This window comes from Archocentrus centrarchus, chromosome 17 (genome assembly GCF_007364275.1).
Source record: "Archocentrus centrarchus isolate MPI-CPG fArcCen1 chromosome 17, fArcCen1, whole genome shotgun sequence".
NCBI classification, from domain to species: Eukaryota; Metazoa; Chordata; class Actinopteri; order Cichliformes; family Cichlidae; genus Archocentrus; species Archocentrus centrarchus.
Genome location: NC_044362.1, coordinates 1,696,464 through 1,712,360, shown reverse-complemented (window position 1 = coordinate 1,712,360; position 15,897 = coordinate 1,696,464). Strand labels below are relative to the sequence as shown.

Here is a 15,897-nt window from a genome sequence, read left to right as displayed (position 1 = left end):
CCAGGATACCAGTTCACACAGGTCACAAGATGGGGCGGGGGTGTAAAGCATCTGTTTACAAACATCTCCAGGAGACGATTTAGATACACAGCCATCGAAGGCCGTCTGGGAGCCAAATTCCAAATACTACAATTGTTTTGGTTCAGGCTGTCATAACTGATTGCTGACAGACCTTACAGTTTTTCTGGTTACCTCTCAGTGGCGAAAAAAAAAACAATCATCTGAATTTTTGGTTCTATTCCCCCATGCAGAAACAGACACTCAAACACTCCTCCTGATCTAATCCATTTCCATTCAGCTCTACTGAGTCTGATTGAGTTCATACAGCTTCTGCATCCCTCACAGGCAGCCTTACTCAGGCCTGAATGGCTGCCCAGGATAAACCAGGTATCCCCAAGTCCAATCAGGAGAAATCTTGGTATCAATATATGCCACGTCCACAATTGACAGTACAGCCAGGCACATTATCTTCCATCCTCCATGGGAATCCATAATGTAGCCAGCCAGGTGTGTCAGTTTGACCAGAGGAGAGAGGGTTCTCCTTCTCCCAATCTCCTCGTGATGAGAACTTGATCATCAATAGTGTTGAGCGACCAGTTGACCAGATCCATAATTTAATTCCAGTTCGGGGATGTGTGAAGAGACGCTCTAAGCAGCGAAAAGCAACAGCAGGGTAGATAACAAGAGGGAGGGAGAGAGAAGGGAAAAGAACGCGTCCGTCTCCACTGAGGGCAGGAAGAGAAGCTTTAATAGTTTTAAGAACTTTCGTTACATGTGAAGGTTCCGTTTTCTTTCCCTTCTGCATCCATGTTTTCTGCCCAGTGTTGCAGGGTCCTGATAACCTAAAGTTTGTGTTCCAGTGGGTGGTGGGAGTCAAAGAGTGGGCTTCTGGTAAACTTCAGTGTTGAGGCTTCCATTGTCCTTATTGAGCTCAACACAGTCCAGGAAAGGTAACCCATTATCCCTGGCATCCTCCTTGGTAAACCTTATGGTTTTATCCACTGAGTTGATGTGGTCACTGAAGGATTCTACTTCTCAGGTTTGGTTTTGATCCAGGTACCATCCACATTTCTGTTCCACTGGGTAGGTGCTATCCCTTTAAAGGAACCAAGAGCTTTACTTTCCACTTCCTCCATGTAAAGGTTGGCTACAATGGGTGACACATGGCACCCATGCTTTTGTCAGTAGAAACCATTGTATTTGAAATGTGTTGTGGTAAAGCAGAGGTCTAACAGTGCACAAATCTGATCTGGGGTAAAGCTGGTTCTGTGTCATTTTCTTATGGTCTCCACTGCCTCAGTTGTGGGTATGCAAGTAAAAAGTGAAACCACATCAAAGGACAAAATGATTCATCTGGATTCAGTGTAAGATTACAGACCTTGTTCATGAAGTCTGGTGTTTTCAATGTGATGGGATGTGTTGCCTACAAACACAGATAACATGGTAGCGAGGTGATGGTGTAGGTGACTGAGTATATACTGCTGATGATGGGTCTGAGGGGGGTTTCCTTTGGGGCCTTTGGAAGTCCATAAATGCATGGTGTAATTTCTCTGGGGTAAATGTGGCAGTATGTAGGGTGCTTCAATGGTTTTCTTGAAAATAAGTTGTGGTAGGCAGCAGATGACCTCCTTCTTGTAGTTGTTTGTGGGGGCTCGTCTTAAACCCTCATAAGTATTGTAACTGAGTAGTGTAGATGTTTTTGGAGTGGTAATCAGTTGGATTTAGAATGGTGCACCTCCCCTTGTCAGCTGGTAGTATGGGGATGTTTTGGTTGCTTTTTTCAAGCTCCAGAGAATAACATGCCAATGTTTCAGCTTAACCTGTGGCTAACGTGTGGCTAATGTGTGGCGTGCGTGCTACCTTTTTTTTTTTTTTTTTTTTTTACCCCTGGGTATTTAAAATCGTTATTTTTGTTGTTACGTCCTCACGTCCTCTGGACCTTCTGGGCAAAGTGAACTGATTTTCAAAAATCAATTAATATCACCTATGTTACACAAAATGCAAAAATCAGCAAACTGATATCAGCACTAGAAGATCTTAATAAAGTTGGATTTAGATGGAGCCCTGCAATAGACTGTTTACCTGTCCAGGGCGTACCCCAACTTTCCCCACCAGCTGTGTCTGGTTTTTATGAACAAAGTGTTTCTGTGATTAGTTAACTGATCTGGGTTACCTCTGGGTCCTCGTAGAGCTCAGGGTCCAGGTGCCTAGTCTTAGGGTACAGGGTGATGATGTCCCCTGGCATTGAGCACTCGGCATCCACACACAGACTGAAGTCCTCCTGAACCACTCTGATGTTCATGGAGGATGAGGACAGGCGGAGGCTCTCCTCGATGGCGCTCTCTGTGGAGAAAGTCAGTTCAGTATATTTCAGCTTCACATCCTTACATGCACTGATGCAGAATTTCTTTGTCTATGTACCCATGTGCACTGTAAGACTGAATAGTAATAGTTTGATAAAGAAAATGAGTTGCAACTACTTAAAAACCTGTTATAAGTTCATACACCTTTATTTTTCTGAGTAGTTTGAACCAATTTCTTTTTTTAAGTTATCAGTACTTGATTATATTGATTAGTTTCAGACATAGCCCTCAAATAATTAGAGTTGTCCCTGACGTCACCTACGTGCCTACGTACGTACGTCTGCCTTCTGTTTCTTGATGAGGTACTGGAAACCTACGCCATCTTGTAATCCTCGCTTCTCGTCCAAATTCATGGTCGTTACAGAACTTGTAAAACGTTCATATCCAAACAGAAATCAAGTCATATTGGCTACAGGAGGTGTTTTTACTGCATTGCCTTTGACGCTGGCTAGAGGACGTCGTGCTGTGGCATGTTACAGACTTTTGAATTGGAGCAGCTAACGGTCTGCACTTCGCTAGCTGCATTTACCGCCATTGCAGCAATTTTGTCTTTGGGAGCGCTTTTGTGGTAAGTTTTATTTTATCTGAAAACCATATTTCTCCGTTGTAGCATGAATCTTCATTGTCATAAATGTACGATTGTAGCAGGCATTTAAGAAATGTGATACGAGTCATTTTTTTTTCGCGTCGCGTTGTAGAAAATAGGTTCTAGTATATGATCTTGGTGTCTTTACCCCAGTGTCTTCTGCATGCCTGCATTACAGGAAAGCCCTGCGCATAATTTTCCAATCTTTTACTATTTTAAAATGGGTTTTCCGAAGCCATTTCTGGAGTACTAAACTGACTTGCAGATTATAAACTGCCTTTTGGATTCAGTGTTTAGTCAGAGCGTGCACTGCTGAGCTTTTTCACACTTAAAACATTTATGGTCATGGTCTTTGGCTGACCCTTTTGCTCACTGATATAACTTGAAACCCATGTTCCTTCTCTGGAATTATACATAACTGGGGCATCATAATTGTACGCACAGAATGATATATAAAAATTATTTTAAAATTCCATAGTTGATCTCCTGAACTATCAAACTGTTCATTTTGCCTGGTCTATTTTAGGTTAACGTTATTAAGGGTGAATCCATAAATATATTTGCCAAATAGGTTTATTCCTCTTTATTTTATTCTTAACTTCAGTTTTCCTTATCCCTGTTTTAGTTTTTTTTTAGTTTGTGACTTTTTGTCCTTTTGGGGTTTCTATTACATGCTATTAGCAAATGTTTAAAAAGTGGTTGTTAGAGCACCTGCATTTGTAGTGTTTGAATGATAACTGATTAGGCCAAATGTGTCATTGATACTTCCAAGTGCTGGAAATAACACACAGTTGCTTCTTTCTCTGTTTTCAGGCTGAAGCTGAAACTCCTTGCTGATGTACCAAGATTTCATTTTGGTATGTTGATTGCTAAAAATCACAAAACATTGATAGAACTTTCACAGTTACTTTAGTATAGAACACCAGTAAACATAAACTCATTCAATGGCCTTGAAGTGCAAACTTTGTGACCTTATCTTTGAAAAACAGCTAAATGTGCTTGAACACTATCGGTTACATCATAACAATGTTTCCTCAGTCAGTCGTTTGCCATGTCCATATGATTACTGTATCTGTACATTTCAGTCACTGAATGCTTTGAAAATTCATATAACACGAATACATTCTCAGAAAGTTGTGCGAAGTAGAGATCAAAGTGCCGCATTCCTTTGCCCTCTTTGTGGATTCAGCCAACCATTCAATGATAAAAATCTTCTCAGTCACTTAAGGACACACCTAAAACAGAATGAGACAGTGGATTGTCCATTTAAACATTGTTACTACCGTACTAATGTGTATTCTTCCTTCAATACTCATAGGAGTAGGTGTCATTCTGATGGTGATATTTCAGACTTTAAGTGTGAAATTATCCTTGAAGAAACTGTTAGCCATCCTTTACAGCATAATGTTGAATGTGAGGATGCTGGTCCATCAAACTATGACTATGAACTTGGAAGTCCTTCTTCTAATCCTCCTGATTCCACACATGACACACGGGAACTGCAAGTTCAGTTAAAAAACAACTTGGCTTCCCTCTTCTTAAAAATGTATAGTGTTCTTCATGTGACAGAGACAGCCATACAGAACATTATAGATGACTTGTTACAGATATTTTCACTGTCCAAACCTCTTGTGAGAGACTCAATTAACAACATTCTGCACCAGCATAGTCAGTCAGTGAGCGAAGTCGTACTGAATGAGTTGGTGGAAGCTGTCATGAACACCAATGTTTTTGTTAATGCAGCTACAGCAGGTGCAGAGTTATCCACTGCTAAGCGGAGAAAAACCTTTGTGAAGAGTCATTACCCTCTAGTCATGCCTGTACAGTACACTGATTCACTACAAGTCCCCAGGATTTCGACCTCCCCCTCAAGTCCTGAAAGAGGGTCAAAAGACCCTTAGTCCAAACTGACGACTCTGATGGCTCCAATTAGCATCCCTTCAATTGTAAATGTGGCCATTGCCTGAGGAATCAGCAGGGGGGGAGGAGAGCGAACTCACAAAAGCATTTCACACTTCTGTACCGTCAGGCCAAAAGGTAGGAGTGTGAATAGTCCATGTTGGGGTTGGGTGGGATCTTTGATGGAGGCAGCTCTACAGTAGACTCTCCTGTAGGTAATGCTCTGCAGAGAGGGTTGTACATATAGTTTGCAAAACATACAATCTGTTTCAAGAAATATGCAAAGGTTTTTCTAAAAGAAATTAGTAATGTTTTTCTTTTAAAAAAAGATAAGTGGGTTCAAAATGACAGTTTAGAAATAAACTAACCAAATTAATTGTGTTGATCCACCTCAAAAAAAGTCATGCAAAAAGTGTAAGCAAGTGTAAGCTTTACATCACTGTCACTTGCACAACGACTGCGTAGCCGGAAAACCACTATCCTCGGCACAGTCAACAAGAGTCGCCGGGAAATTCCTCAATCCGCTAGACAGATGGATCGCACTGAATTCACCACTCAGGTGTTTTCAACCACTGGTGCCACGCTGACAGTGTATGCGCCCAAACGGAAGAAGGCCGTTTACGTTCTCAGCAGCATGCACAGCGTGGTTGAGACTGAGGATACCACCAAAAGGAAGCCAAACACGGTCACACAATACAACAAAACAAAGTGCGGTGTGGATGTGATGGACCAAATGGTGCGGGAGTACAGCGTGCGTGCAGGAACACGGAGATGGCCAGTTGCCGTGTTCTACAACATGATTGACATGGCAGCACTGAATGCACATGTGCTTTATCAGGCATGCATTGGGGTGCAGGAGAGACGGGTGGACTTCCTGGTTGAGCTTGCAAAAGAGTTGGGTAACTCTCATGTGAGTGAGAAGAAGGCACACAAGGAGAAACTGCTTCGGCAACAACCTTCCACACCCAGCCCAGGCAAAAGGGCGAAGTGTCAGGTCAACCATCGATGCACGAATGGTAAATGGACTAGTTCTTATATAGCGCTTTTCTACTCAGTATGAGCACTCAAAGCGCTTATACAACCTGTTTGCATTCACCCATGCACTCCCATTCATACAAGCACTTCCATTTTTACGAAGCTAAGTGCTTTTAATTAACTAACATTCACACGCATACATACTCCGACAGAACGGTCGGAGAGCAACTTGGGGTTAAGTATCTTGCCCAAGGATACATTGGCATGTAGCCTAGAGTAGCCAGGATTCGAACCGCTGACCTTCCGATCAGTAGGTGACCTGCTCTACCTACTGAGCTACAGCCACCCCACGAACAATTGTGCAACTGTGAGATGTGTTGACTGCTACAAATACACATGTGGCAAATGTACCAGGGACATACCCTGGCAGTGCCAGGTATGTTCCGACAGTGCAGACAGACTGCTGAGTGAGTGCTGAAATGCCAGTCACACAAAGACATGCCACTCACACACACACACGCAGCCCCCCACTGTGCCTAGTGTAAATATGTATGGAATTGTTTTATTTCTTGTATTTTTTGTATCGTTTTTAATGACAAAAATAAAAAGCATTTAAACAAATAACAGTTGTTCTTTTGTATATTTCTCATGCTGGAATTTCAGTCCTCTTGACTTAGACACAAATACTTCTGGTCATTGCTCACAGCTGTACCTGGCTGTAAAATTTCTAATTCTCCATTTAAAATATTAAAAATAATTCATTGTGCTTTTTTGCTAAAATAAAACTAAGCTAAATATAATATATATAATCTTTATATTATAAAATACAATATACTGACTAGAACTAACTAGACAGTTAGTTGGGAGTTAAGCTTTCCCCCCTCCTGTGGTGCGCCAGTAATGGCCTTATTTACAGAACAAAAGCGCCTGTTCACACCTGATTATAGGATGTTAGCTAAAATCCTTCAGGTCACTTGACCCGTCTCTGGGCTCCAAAGGTAGAAATGTTAAATGACCCTTCTCTGGGACTTCTAGTGTTAATACCACTTATGGTGGGAGGTAAAATCCCTGAGCAGGATGAAGTATGGGCTACATTGATGGATCTCAGAGAAGTTGTGCAGCTTGTGTTGTCTCCATCTTTCACAGAAGAATCTATTCAGTACCTGCAAACCAAAATAAGGGAGCACAGACAAGGCCTTAAAACTGTGTTTCCTGATTTTAGGCTCAAACCCAAGCATCATTATGTTGAGCACTACCCTGAGCTAATAAAGCGCTTCGGTCCTCTGATTCACTTATGGACCATGAGATTTGAGGGGAAACATCGTTTTTTCAAGGGAGTGATCCAGGATACAAAGAATTTCAGGAATGTTTTGAAAACACTTGCAACCAGGCATCAGCATATGATGGCTTATCACCTCAATGCACCCTTGTTTTTCAAACCCCAAGCACAAGCTTCAAGTGTCACCTGTGTCCAAGTTGCAACTTTGCCCCAAGTAGCACAAGATTTCATCAAGACAAAGACAGACAGCCAAAACATATATACCACAAACAGGGTGTCCTTAAATGGAACAGAGTATGCAAATGGAATGTTTGTCTCTGCAGGCCAGACTGGAGGGCTTCCAACATTCAGCAGAATTGAACATATCCTGCTTGCAAATGATTGTATTTTCTTTTTTTGCAGGAATTACGAATGCTGGTATATTGAGCATTTGAGGTCATTTGAGCTGACATTAACAGACAGCTTTTCGGTGTTTCAGCTGTCGGAACTAAATGATACAGTAAGTCTGACAGCATATACTGTTGATGGACATCTGTTGTTGACACAAAAAAGATTTATTTTGATCAGACACTGGTAGGATTAGTATTGCTTTCAGAATAAGTCACATGCAGCCAAATAGTTTGGAATGAAAAAAAAATATTAAAACTTAATTACTCTTCTTTATTTTCCTTTGTCTATTTATAGGGAATGGCTGCTCAAGCCCTACTGCTTCATGTTCATGTCTCAGCGGACATTGTGAGAAAACTGACTTTAATCTCACGCCCAGAATCAGTAGATGAGCTAAAGGACATTATAAAAGAGAGGTTAAACCTTGACTGTGACTTTAGCTTATTATATGAAGACCCAGACTTTGACAGGCAGCTCTGTTCACTTGTAGATATTGAGGAGCTTCCACAGAAAGCTGTTGTAAAAGTTGTGAGACCAGAGAATGATGATAGTTCAGTTGCGTCAGATGACCCAATAATACTACCCCATGCCATGACTCCAGACAGGGTTGAAAGATGGCCTCAGGATTTCCCTATTCCTACTTTTTCCTATGAGGTAGAACTTCTACTTGGTGAGGGGGATATTGCCTATGAGCGAACAGGAAAGGTTCTCAAGTTGTCTAGGGGACAAAAGCATGACATTCTTGAAACTCTTGCAGCTAAAATGCATGGTTTTAAAGCATACCCCAGTGATCGGGAAGTATCAATGGTAGCCGAAGCTCTCATCACCAAACATCCTTGTCTAAAGGAGCCTGGATCACAGACGGGTTGGTATGGATGGAAAAATAGCCTGAAGTTTAAGATGGGTAACTTTCGTGCTAAGTTGAGTCGGGCTGGTTTTCAAGAGATAGCTGTGAATTCGGGAAAGAGAAGTAGAAATGACCCAGACAAACAGTCACCACACACTAACATAAAAAGACCTAAAAGGGCAGAAGTTAATTTTCTGCCAAATTTCCCAAGGGGTGAAGATGCTGTTAGCCTTGACCAGCTAAGACTACAGATGGTGGATGAAGTCAAGAAAAGTGAAAAGAATCACAGCCTGCTGACAAAGCTAATGCACACCACCTTTGCCCTGCGACGCAAAGAGATAATCAGTGATGAAATACCAGTAGCAGAGATCCTGGATCGCTGGCCTGCTCTGAAAATGGAGTCCCAGGTAAGAATGTTTCCTTAAATAATATTTATAACGAGATTTATATTGTATTCGTTTCTGTTAAGTGGTCTGTATGAATTAATACAAATTATACTTTGGTAGTGTAAGGATTTGTTTGTATTTTGCAAAGATTTGTAGACTAATTGAAACTTGTAAATTTATCCTTTGTGTTCAGATCTGTGCAGAGTTTCACAGGATTACAAACCTCAACCTGAAGAACCACTTCTATGCTGTGTTGGACCAACATATCCCCCGCCTCCAGAGCTTATTCAGAAAGAAAGCTGCTCGCACAGGGAAAGTGTCTGATGTTCTGTCTCAGCTCTTCAGAACCTATGATCTCCAGGTTAGTGTTTTTTCTTTTTCGTTGTTTTGAGGTTTATTAAGTTTTACCTATTTTATAATTTTATATACCACTCTTGACTAGGTAAACTGATGAATTAAAAAAAATGTTCTCATGATGCAGGAACAAGCTGATATCCATGTTCGACGCGCTGTTGTGCTTCACGCCCTTCCTCCCTATTTGCACGAAGACACCTCCACCTTCATCAAAACTTGGGATGTAAGTTTTGGACAAAGTTGTCAACAATATCCTTGTATTAACCTTGTTCATATTTTCCAAAACATAACACTTTGAAAGTGTGAGAAGAAGTATTGCCAGCCTTTGGATCGGTCTACAACATTGTCCATATAACATCATGGAAACACCAGTTATTTTCTATAATTTCCTAGCCCAACCATAGATCACTGTACAGTTTACCTTGCTTAAAATTAGACCTTCCATTGATTTTAGTTATTACTATGAAAATGTATGATTTTGCTGAATCTTTGGTGTGTTTTGGCTTGTTTGTTTGCTTTATTTCTGAGCTAAGTATAATCCAGAAATGTAATTTGTATAGATGAGGCTAAGAGGAATAGAAATGATCTAACGTGTAGGGATTTTTTTTTTTTTTTTTCCTTTTCTTTTGTAGATGACGCACTCCGACGAACCAGATATTAGGGAAGTGCCACTTGGACTCCTCTTAATCAGAGCCAATTCCATTGATGCAACATTCTTCTCCCCCGAGAAGATCGCAGTTTTGATTGAGGGTAACATAATCATTGATTTCCCCACCCTGGCTGATGCATTTGTAGTATTATTTGCACTAACATACGCCCTGCATCTAAACTACCCAAAATGTTTGGCTAACACATTTGACTTTATTCAGAAAGTCTTGATGGGTCTGGAGGATGGGAAGTTGAAGCCTAAAGTGCTAAGTCTAAAAAATGACCTGTTGGCAGCAGAATAATGTCCAGGGTCCCAACACAACCCTGAAGTGCCTGTTAAAGCAAGTACTTCAATTTATCATTTTTCAGTCTGGATAAGTTAAAAAAAAAATGAATAGAGAAAATATTGTTTATACACTCCACGTTGTACTTCATTACGTAACTGACATAAGGCACTGAAGTTTTATAAAAGAGTTTTATGTATTTCTAAAATTTCTAAAGTATTTTTCTATGTAAAGTTTTATTCCTGTTGGTGACAGCATGGTTATGTTCTACATGTTTAACAGTAATCCTTTGCTGTTTTTGTAGAACCACTGGATTAGCATATTAAAAAGGTTCCCAGTAATATTTCAGTGTATTAGCTTTACTGTAATTTAATTCAAATTTCCCATCTGATGTTGCAGGATTTGATCTAAGATTTTTCTTTTTAAATCATTTGTTTATCCACTCAAAATACTGTTGTAATACTGAGGACATTCTTTATTGCTTATATTGTAAGCTTGTGCGTAAAGTGGATGTTTTAGAATTTTTTTTCTAATAACATTTCTTTGGCTTTGCCAGAGGGATTTTTTTTTTAAAGAAAATTAATGCAAGGGAATTTAATTTGTCATTTATTACTGTTGCCCATCAAGAATTGTCAATTGTGAAAGAGGATTTCAGCCCTTTCCCCCTGTGGCACTTTGTGTTTTTGGTTGTCTGGTTGTTAAGACATTTTGTTAGACAAGCTATGTTGTAAAGTTACTTAATAAATTTGTAACTGAAATTTATATTGCCTCTTATGTTTTTAAATGTGTAATTTTTTTTTTTTTTTTTTTGCATTTTTCTTCAGAAATCCAATTTAAAAGACAGATCTGATATTTAAAAACTGAGTCCCATAAACTTAAAATGGTTAACATTTGAAAACTAAATATTATTTCATAAAAGTAGTTAGAAAATTTAAGCATTTTATGCTTGATTAAGATTTGTACTTGAAACTCAAAATAACAAGTAGATAGTACCAAATCACAAATGTGCATTTCACATGAAAACATTTAGCAGTGTTACTTAAAAATATTTATTCAGAGCTACTACATATTGTGTGTTTATTTAACTTTTATTTTTGAGTCTTGGTTACTTAAAATATTTTATGTAATCAGTTTCACCAAAAATTTTGAGTAGAATTAACTTATTGGGTTTTACAGTGTGGAGGAGCTCCTTCAGGTGCTCTTGGGTCAGCATCACATCTTTATCCCTGCTGAATTCAGCTCCACTCAGTCTCAGGACATCCTCGAGCTCCTGAACTGCAGAGCCTCAGGTTGACTCACCGGGTAATACATGGCCCAGAAAGTAGCAGGAACCGTGTTCCCCACAGATGCCCAGAGCATGGTAAAGTGGTGAGCTGAAAGTCAGGAGGATACAAGATGTCCTTCAGGAAAACCTTCCACATCTCACCTAAACTCCTATGGCCAGACCAAGACATCTGTGTGTATATACATATTATACTTTGAGAATCAGGTAAATGATCAATACACAGTAGGTCAAAACACTACAATGTCCTTATGCAGGTGGTCACATTTTCTGACCTAAGTACATTAAGATATCAGTAAAAACAGCCCATGCCAAAGGCAAAATGACACACCTACAGTCTTCTACATGAGCTCCATGTACAGCAGGATGCTCAAAATTCAAGAGACAATGTTATGATGCATGCAGCAGCACAGATTTTCTAAGATCAGCTGCAGAAAATGACCTTGACCATTATTCTTCCTGCACTTTAAAGAGAACTGCTTAGACTCAATTCCAACTCCACGTTTTTAGTCTGGGACTCCACTACAATAGTGTTGCATAATTAATTTCTCTCATATTGCTGCACCGAGATCTGTTTTTAAAGAGGTAATACTAGCTTCTCTTCCTTTATAGCTCCCCTCCTTAAAAATCTACTTTCTCCTGATTGGTTTCTGAAAGCCTGCTGAGAAGCAGCATCCAGTGCCTGTGAGCTCTGCCTCCTTCTCTTCCTCTCACAACAGTTGTTCGACTGATGTAAACTGTAAAGTGAGTATTTAGAGCAGTCTGAAGCTAGAGATTTTGGCTGATAGTGGTTTTATATGACAGAAAACAAGGAAAATCAGTCAGCCCCCGTTAAAGCTGCTCCACCTTAGCAGAGCTGAAGCACATGGGCAGCCAATCAGAAAGACTACTGGCTGGCAGTGTCTTCAGGGAGGCTGCTGACTGTGAGTGAAACGTGGATCTGGAGACTATACATCTGCTGTCCTCGGATATATAAGCAAGTGTGTTGGGGATGTTACCACCACCAGGACTGTGTCATGCCACCCTAACCAGAAACCGTGGCTGGATGCAGAGATTTGCTCTCTGCTGAAAGCAAGGGATGCTGCGTTCAGGTTAGATGACTCACAGACACTAAGGAGGGCCAGAAGAGAGCTGACTGCTGGCACAAAGAGGGCTAAAGCCACATTTGCTCAGAAGATCCAGGGACTCGTCTCCTCCCAGGATCTACATAGCATGTGGAAGGGCATCAAGTGCGTCATAGACTCTAACCCCAGAGATGCACAATGTCCTAGGGACCCCTCTCTGCCTGACACACTTAACAGATTCTATGCCTGCTTTGAGGAACTGACAGGTAAACAGGTTTTTTGTGAAGGAAGACACCTGAAACACTTTAATTAGAAAAGTAAAACATTTAATATATTAAAGAATCAGGAAAAATGCACACATGTATGTGGGGACTCAGAAGAGACAGGCCTGTGTGTGCTCTCTCTCTCTAAGCCTGTGTTCCTGTCTAACCAAAACATTTTTATACTGTCAGCCTCCTCTTATCTATACATAAACAATCTCTGGGTGCTACGAGTTGACCGTCGTCACTCAGTCTTTTCCAAGCTGGTTTTCATGACTCATGATTCCTCAGCTGTGGAGTCATAAGCACATCATCTTCCTGATGTTTTAATTAGGTGTCCTTGTGGCCGGTCCTCAAGATAAGATGTACTGGAACAGAGAAGTTAGTCTACTACTTTCTGGTCATTTACTCTGTCTAATGTATTGTTTAATAGTTTATTATTTGGTTGATCCACTGTTTATTATTTAAGTTACTGGAGTTTACCTTTAAACATTTGTCCTTTATTCACCGAGTAAAAAATAATCCCTAACAGACCCCACCACCTCCTCCCCCACCTGGAGAAGAGCCCCTCAGTGTGACCCCAGCAGAGGAGGATTCGACAGAGGATTAATCCTTGCAAATCTCCTGGCCAAGATAACATCCCTGGGCGGGTGCTAAGGGTCTGTACAAACCAACTCTCTGGGGTGTTGACGGACATTTTCAACTCCTCCCTCACACAGGCAGCTGTCCCCACCTGCTTAAAGACTGCAATCATCATTCCGGTCCCCGAGAGCTCCCACAGTGACAGGCCTGAATGACTATCGGCCAGTAGCTCTCACCCTAATAGTCATGAAGTGCTTTGAGAGACTGGTTATGGCCCACATCAAGGATACCATTGATGTCACTGTGGACCCACACCAATATGCATACCAGAAGAACCGGTCCATGGAGGATGCGATTTCCTCTGAGGTTCACATCACTGTCACCCACCTGCAGTGTAAGGACTCCTATGTCCATATACTCTTTGTGGACTTCACATCAGCCTTCCACACCATCGTTCCACAGAACCTGGTGCACAGACAGTTCACACTTGGACTGAGCTCCTCCCTCTGCAACTGGGTCCTGGATTTCCTGACAAATAGGCCGAAATCTGTGAGGATCCACGACATCTCCTCCTCCGCAATCATCCTCAGCAAAGGCTCCCCCCAGGGTTGTGTGCTGAACCTGCGGTGGAAGTGGTCCTCAGGTACAGGTGTTCACCTAAGTAACAACCTCAACTGGGGCAACAACACTTCCAGTCTGGTCAAGAAGGCACACCAGCACCTCTACTTCCTCAAGAGGCCGAGGTGCTCTGGACTCAGAAGCTCGCTCCTCTCCTCATTCTACAGATGTGTTGTGGAGAGCATCCTGGGCTCCTGCATCACTGTGTGGCACGAAAGCTGCTCTGAGGCAGAGAAGAAAGCTCTGCAGAGGGTTGTGAAGGCTGCACAGAGGACGGTTGGAGTCAGCCTCTTTACCACCACTGATATTTACACCGCCAGATGCAGGAAAAGGGCCACCTGCATCCTGAAGGACCCTACACACCCACTTTTTGTTCCACTCCCCTCAGGTAGGAAACCGAGGAGCATTAAGAGCAGGACCACCAGACTGAGGAACAGCTTCTTCCCTGAAGCTGTAAGGCTGTTGAACTCTGGTGGGGCTGTGTAGCTGCACTGCTCTCCCTCCAGCGATCCTTGCACACTCTCACGCTGCTGTTATTGCACATCATTGCTGTGGCACCAAATATCACTGCCTCCACTACATCTCAAACTGTTATTGTATTATTGTTTATATTAGTCAATTTTATATATATATTTATTTTTTTTCCCATCCAATTATCAGAGTTGGAGAAAGGTGTGATGAAGAAATGTTGGCCAACTGAAAAGTATGAGCATGTACAGCACTCAGTACTTAGTTGGGGCTCCTTTTTCCTGGATTACTGCAGCAATGCGGCGTGGCATGGAGTCCATCAGTCTGTGGCACTGCTCAGGTGTTATGAGAGCCCAGGCTGCTCTGATAGTGGCCTTCAGTCCTTCTGAATTGTTGGGTCTGGTGTATCACATCTTCCTCTTCACAATAGTCCATAGATTTTCTATGGGGTTAAGGTCAGGCGAGTTTGCTGGCCAATTAAGAACAGGGATACCATGGTCCTTAAAGCAGGTACTGGTAGCTTTGGCACTGTGTGCAGGTGCCAAGTCCTGTTGGAAAATGAAATCTGCATCTCCATAAAGTTGGTCAGCAGCAGGAAGCATGAAGTGCTCTAAAACCTCCTGGTAGACGGCTACGTTGACCTTGGACCTCAGAAAACACAGTGGACCAACACCAGCAGATGACATGGCACCCCAAACCATCACTGACTGTGGAAACTTTACACTGGACCTCAGCCAACGTGGATTCTGTGCCTCTCCTCTCTTCCTCCAGACTCTGGGACCTTGATTTCCAAAGGAAATGCAAAATTGACTTTGATCAGAGAACATAACTTTGGAGCACTCAGCAGCAGTCCAGTCCTTTTTGTCTTTAGCCCAGGTGAGACGCTTCTGACGCCGTCTCTTGTTCAAGAGTGGCTCGACACGAGGACTGTGACAGCTGAAACCCATGTCTGCATACGTCTGTGTGTGGTGGTTCTTGAAGCACTGACTCCAGCTGCAGTCCACTCTTTGTGAATCTCCCCCACATTTTTGAATGGCTTTTGTTTCATAATCCTCTCCAGGGTGCAGTTATCACTATTGTTGTACACTTTTTCTACCACATCTTTTCCTTCCCTTCATCTCTCTATTAATGTGCTTGGACACAGAGCTCTGTGAACAGCCAGCCTCTTTAACGTCATTGTTAAAAAGGCTGGCTCTTGTCTCTCTAAAGAGACTTTCTACATGTGTGCACCTTTTGTGTCTTGCCCTCCTTGTGCAAAGGTCTTTTGGACAACTGTCAAGTCAGCAGTCTTCCCCATGATTGTGTAGCCTACAGAATTAGACTGAGAGACCATTAAACGGCCTTTGCAGGTGTTTGGAGTTAATTAGCTGATTAGAGTTTGGCACCGGGTGTCTCCAGTATTGAAACTTTTCACAATATTCTAATTTTCTGAGATACTGAACTTGGGGTTTTCATTAGTTGTCAGTTACAATCATCAAAATTAAAAGAAACCAAGGCCCATTTAAAATGGATTGAGGCAATGTGGAAACTGCTCTGAGGTCAGACGAATCCAAATTTGAAGTTCCTTTTGGAAAACACTGATGCTGTGCCCTCTAGTATTTCCTCCTCTACAATC

The 15,897-nt window shown here is 41.7% G+C and overlaps 1 protein-coding gene across 2 annotated transcripts; it reads left to right on the top strand.

Moving 5' to 3' along the window:
- Nucleotides 1–2,697: 2,697 nt before the first annotated feature.
- Nucleotides 2,698–10,061, top strand: LOC115795215 (sterile alpha motif domain-containing protein 3-like). Of its 2 annotated transcripts, XM_030751038.1 has the most exons (7): nucleotides 2,698–2,931; nucleotides 3,763–3,806; nucleotides 7,505–7,601; nucleotides 7,787–8,743; nucleotides 8,916–9,083; nucleotides 9,204–9,299; nucleotides 9,709–10,061. In XM_030751038.1, exons 4-7 carry the CDS (start codon nucleotides 7,790–7,792, stop codon nucleotides 10,024–10,026), a joined length of 1,536 nt encoding a protein of 511 aa, XP_030606898.1. In that variant the 5' UTR covers nucleotides 2,698–2,931; nucleotides 3,763–3,806; nucleotides 7,505–7,601; nucleotides 7,787–7,789; the 3' UTR covers nucleotides 10,027–10,061. The 2 variants fall into 2 exon arrangements, with proteins under 2 accessions (XP_030606898.1, XP_030606897.1); XM_030751037.1 differs by lacking the exons at nucleotides 2,698–2,931; nucleotides 3,763–3,806 and having other exon boundaries at nucleotides 7,208–7,601.
- The last annotated feature ends 5,836 nt before the right edge of the window (nucleotides 10,062–15,897 follow it).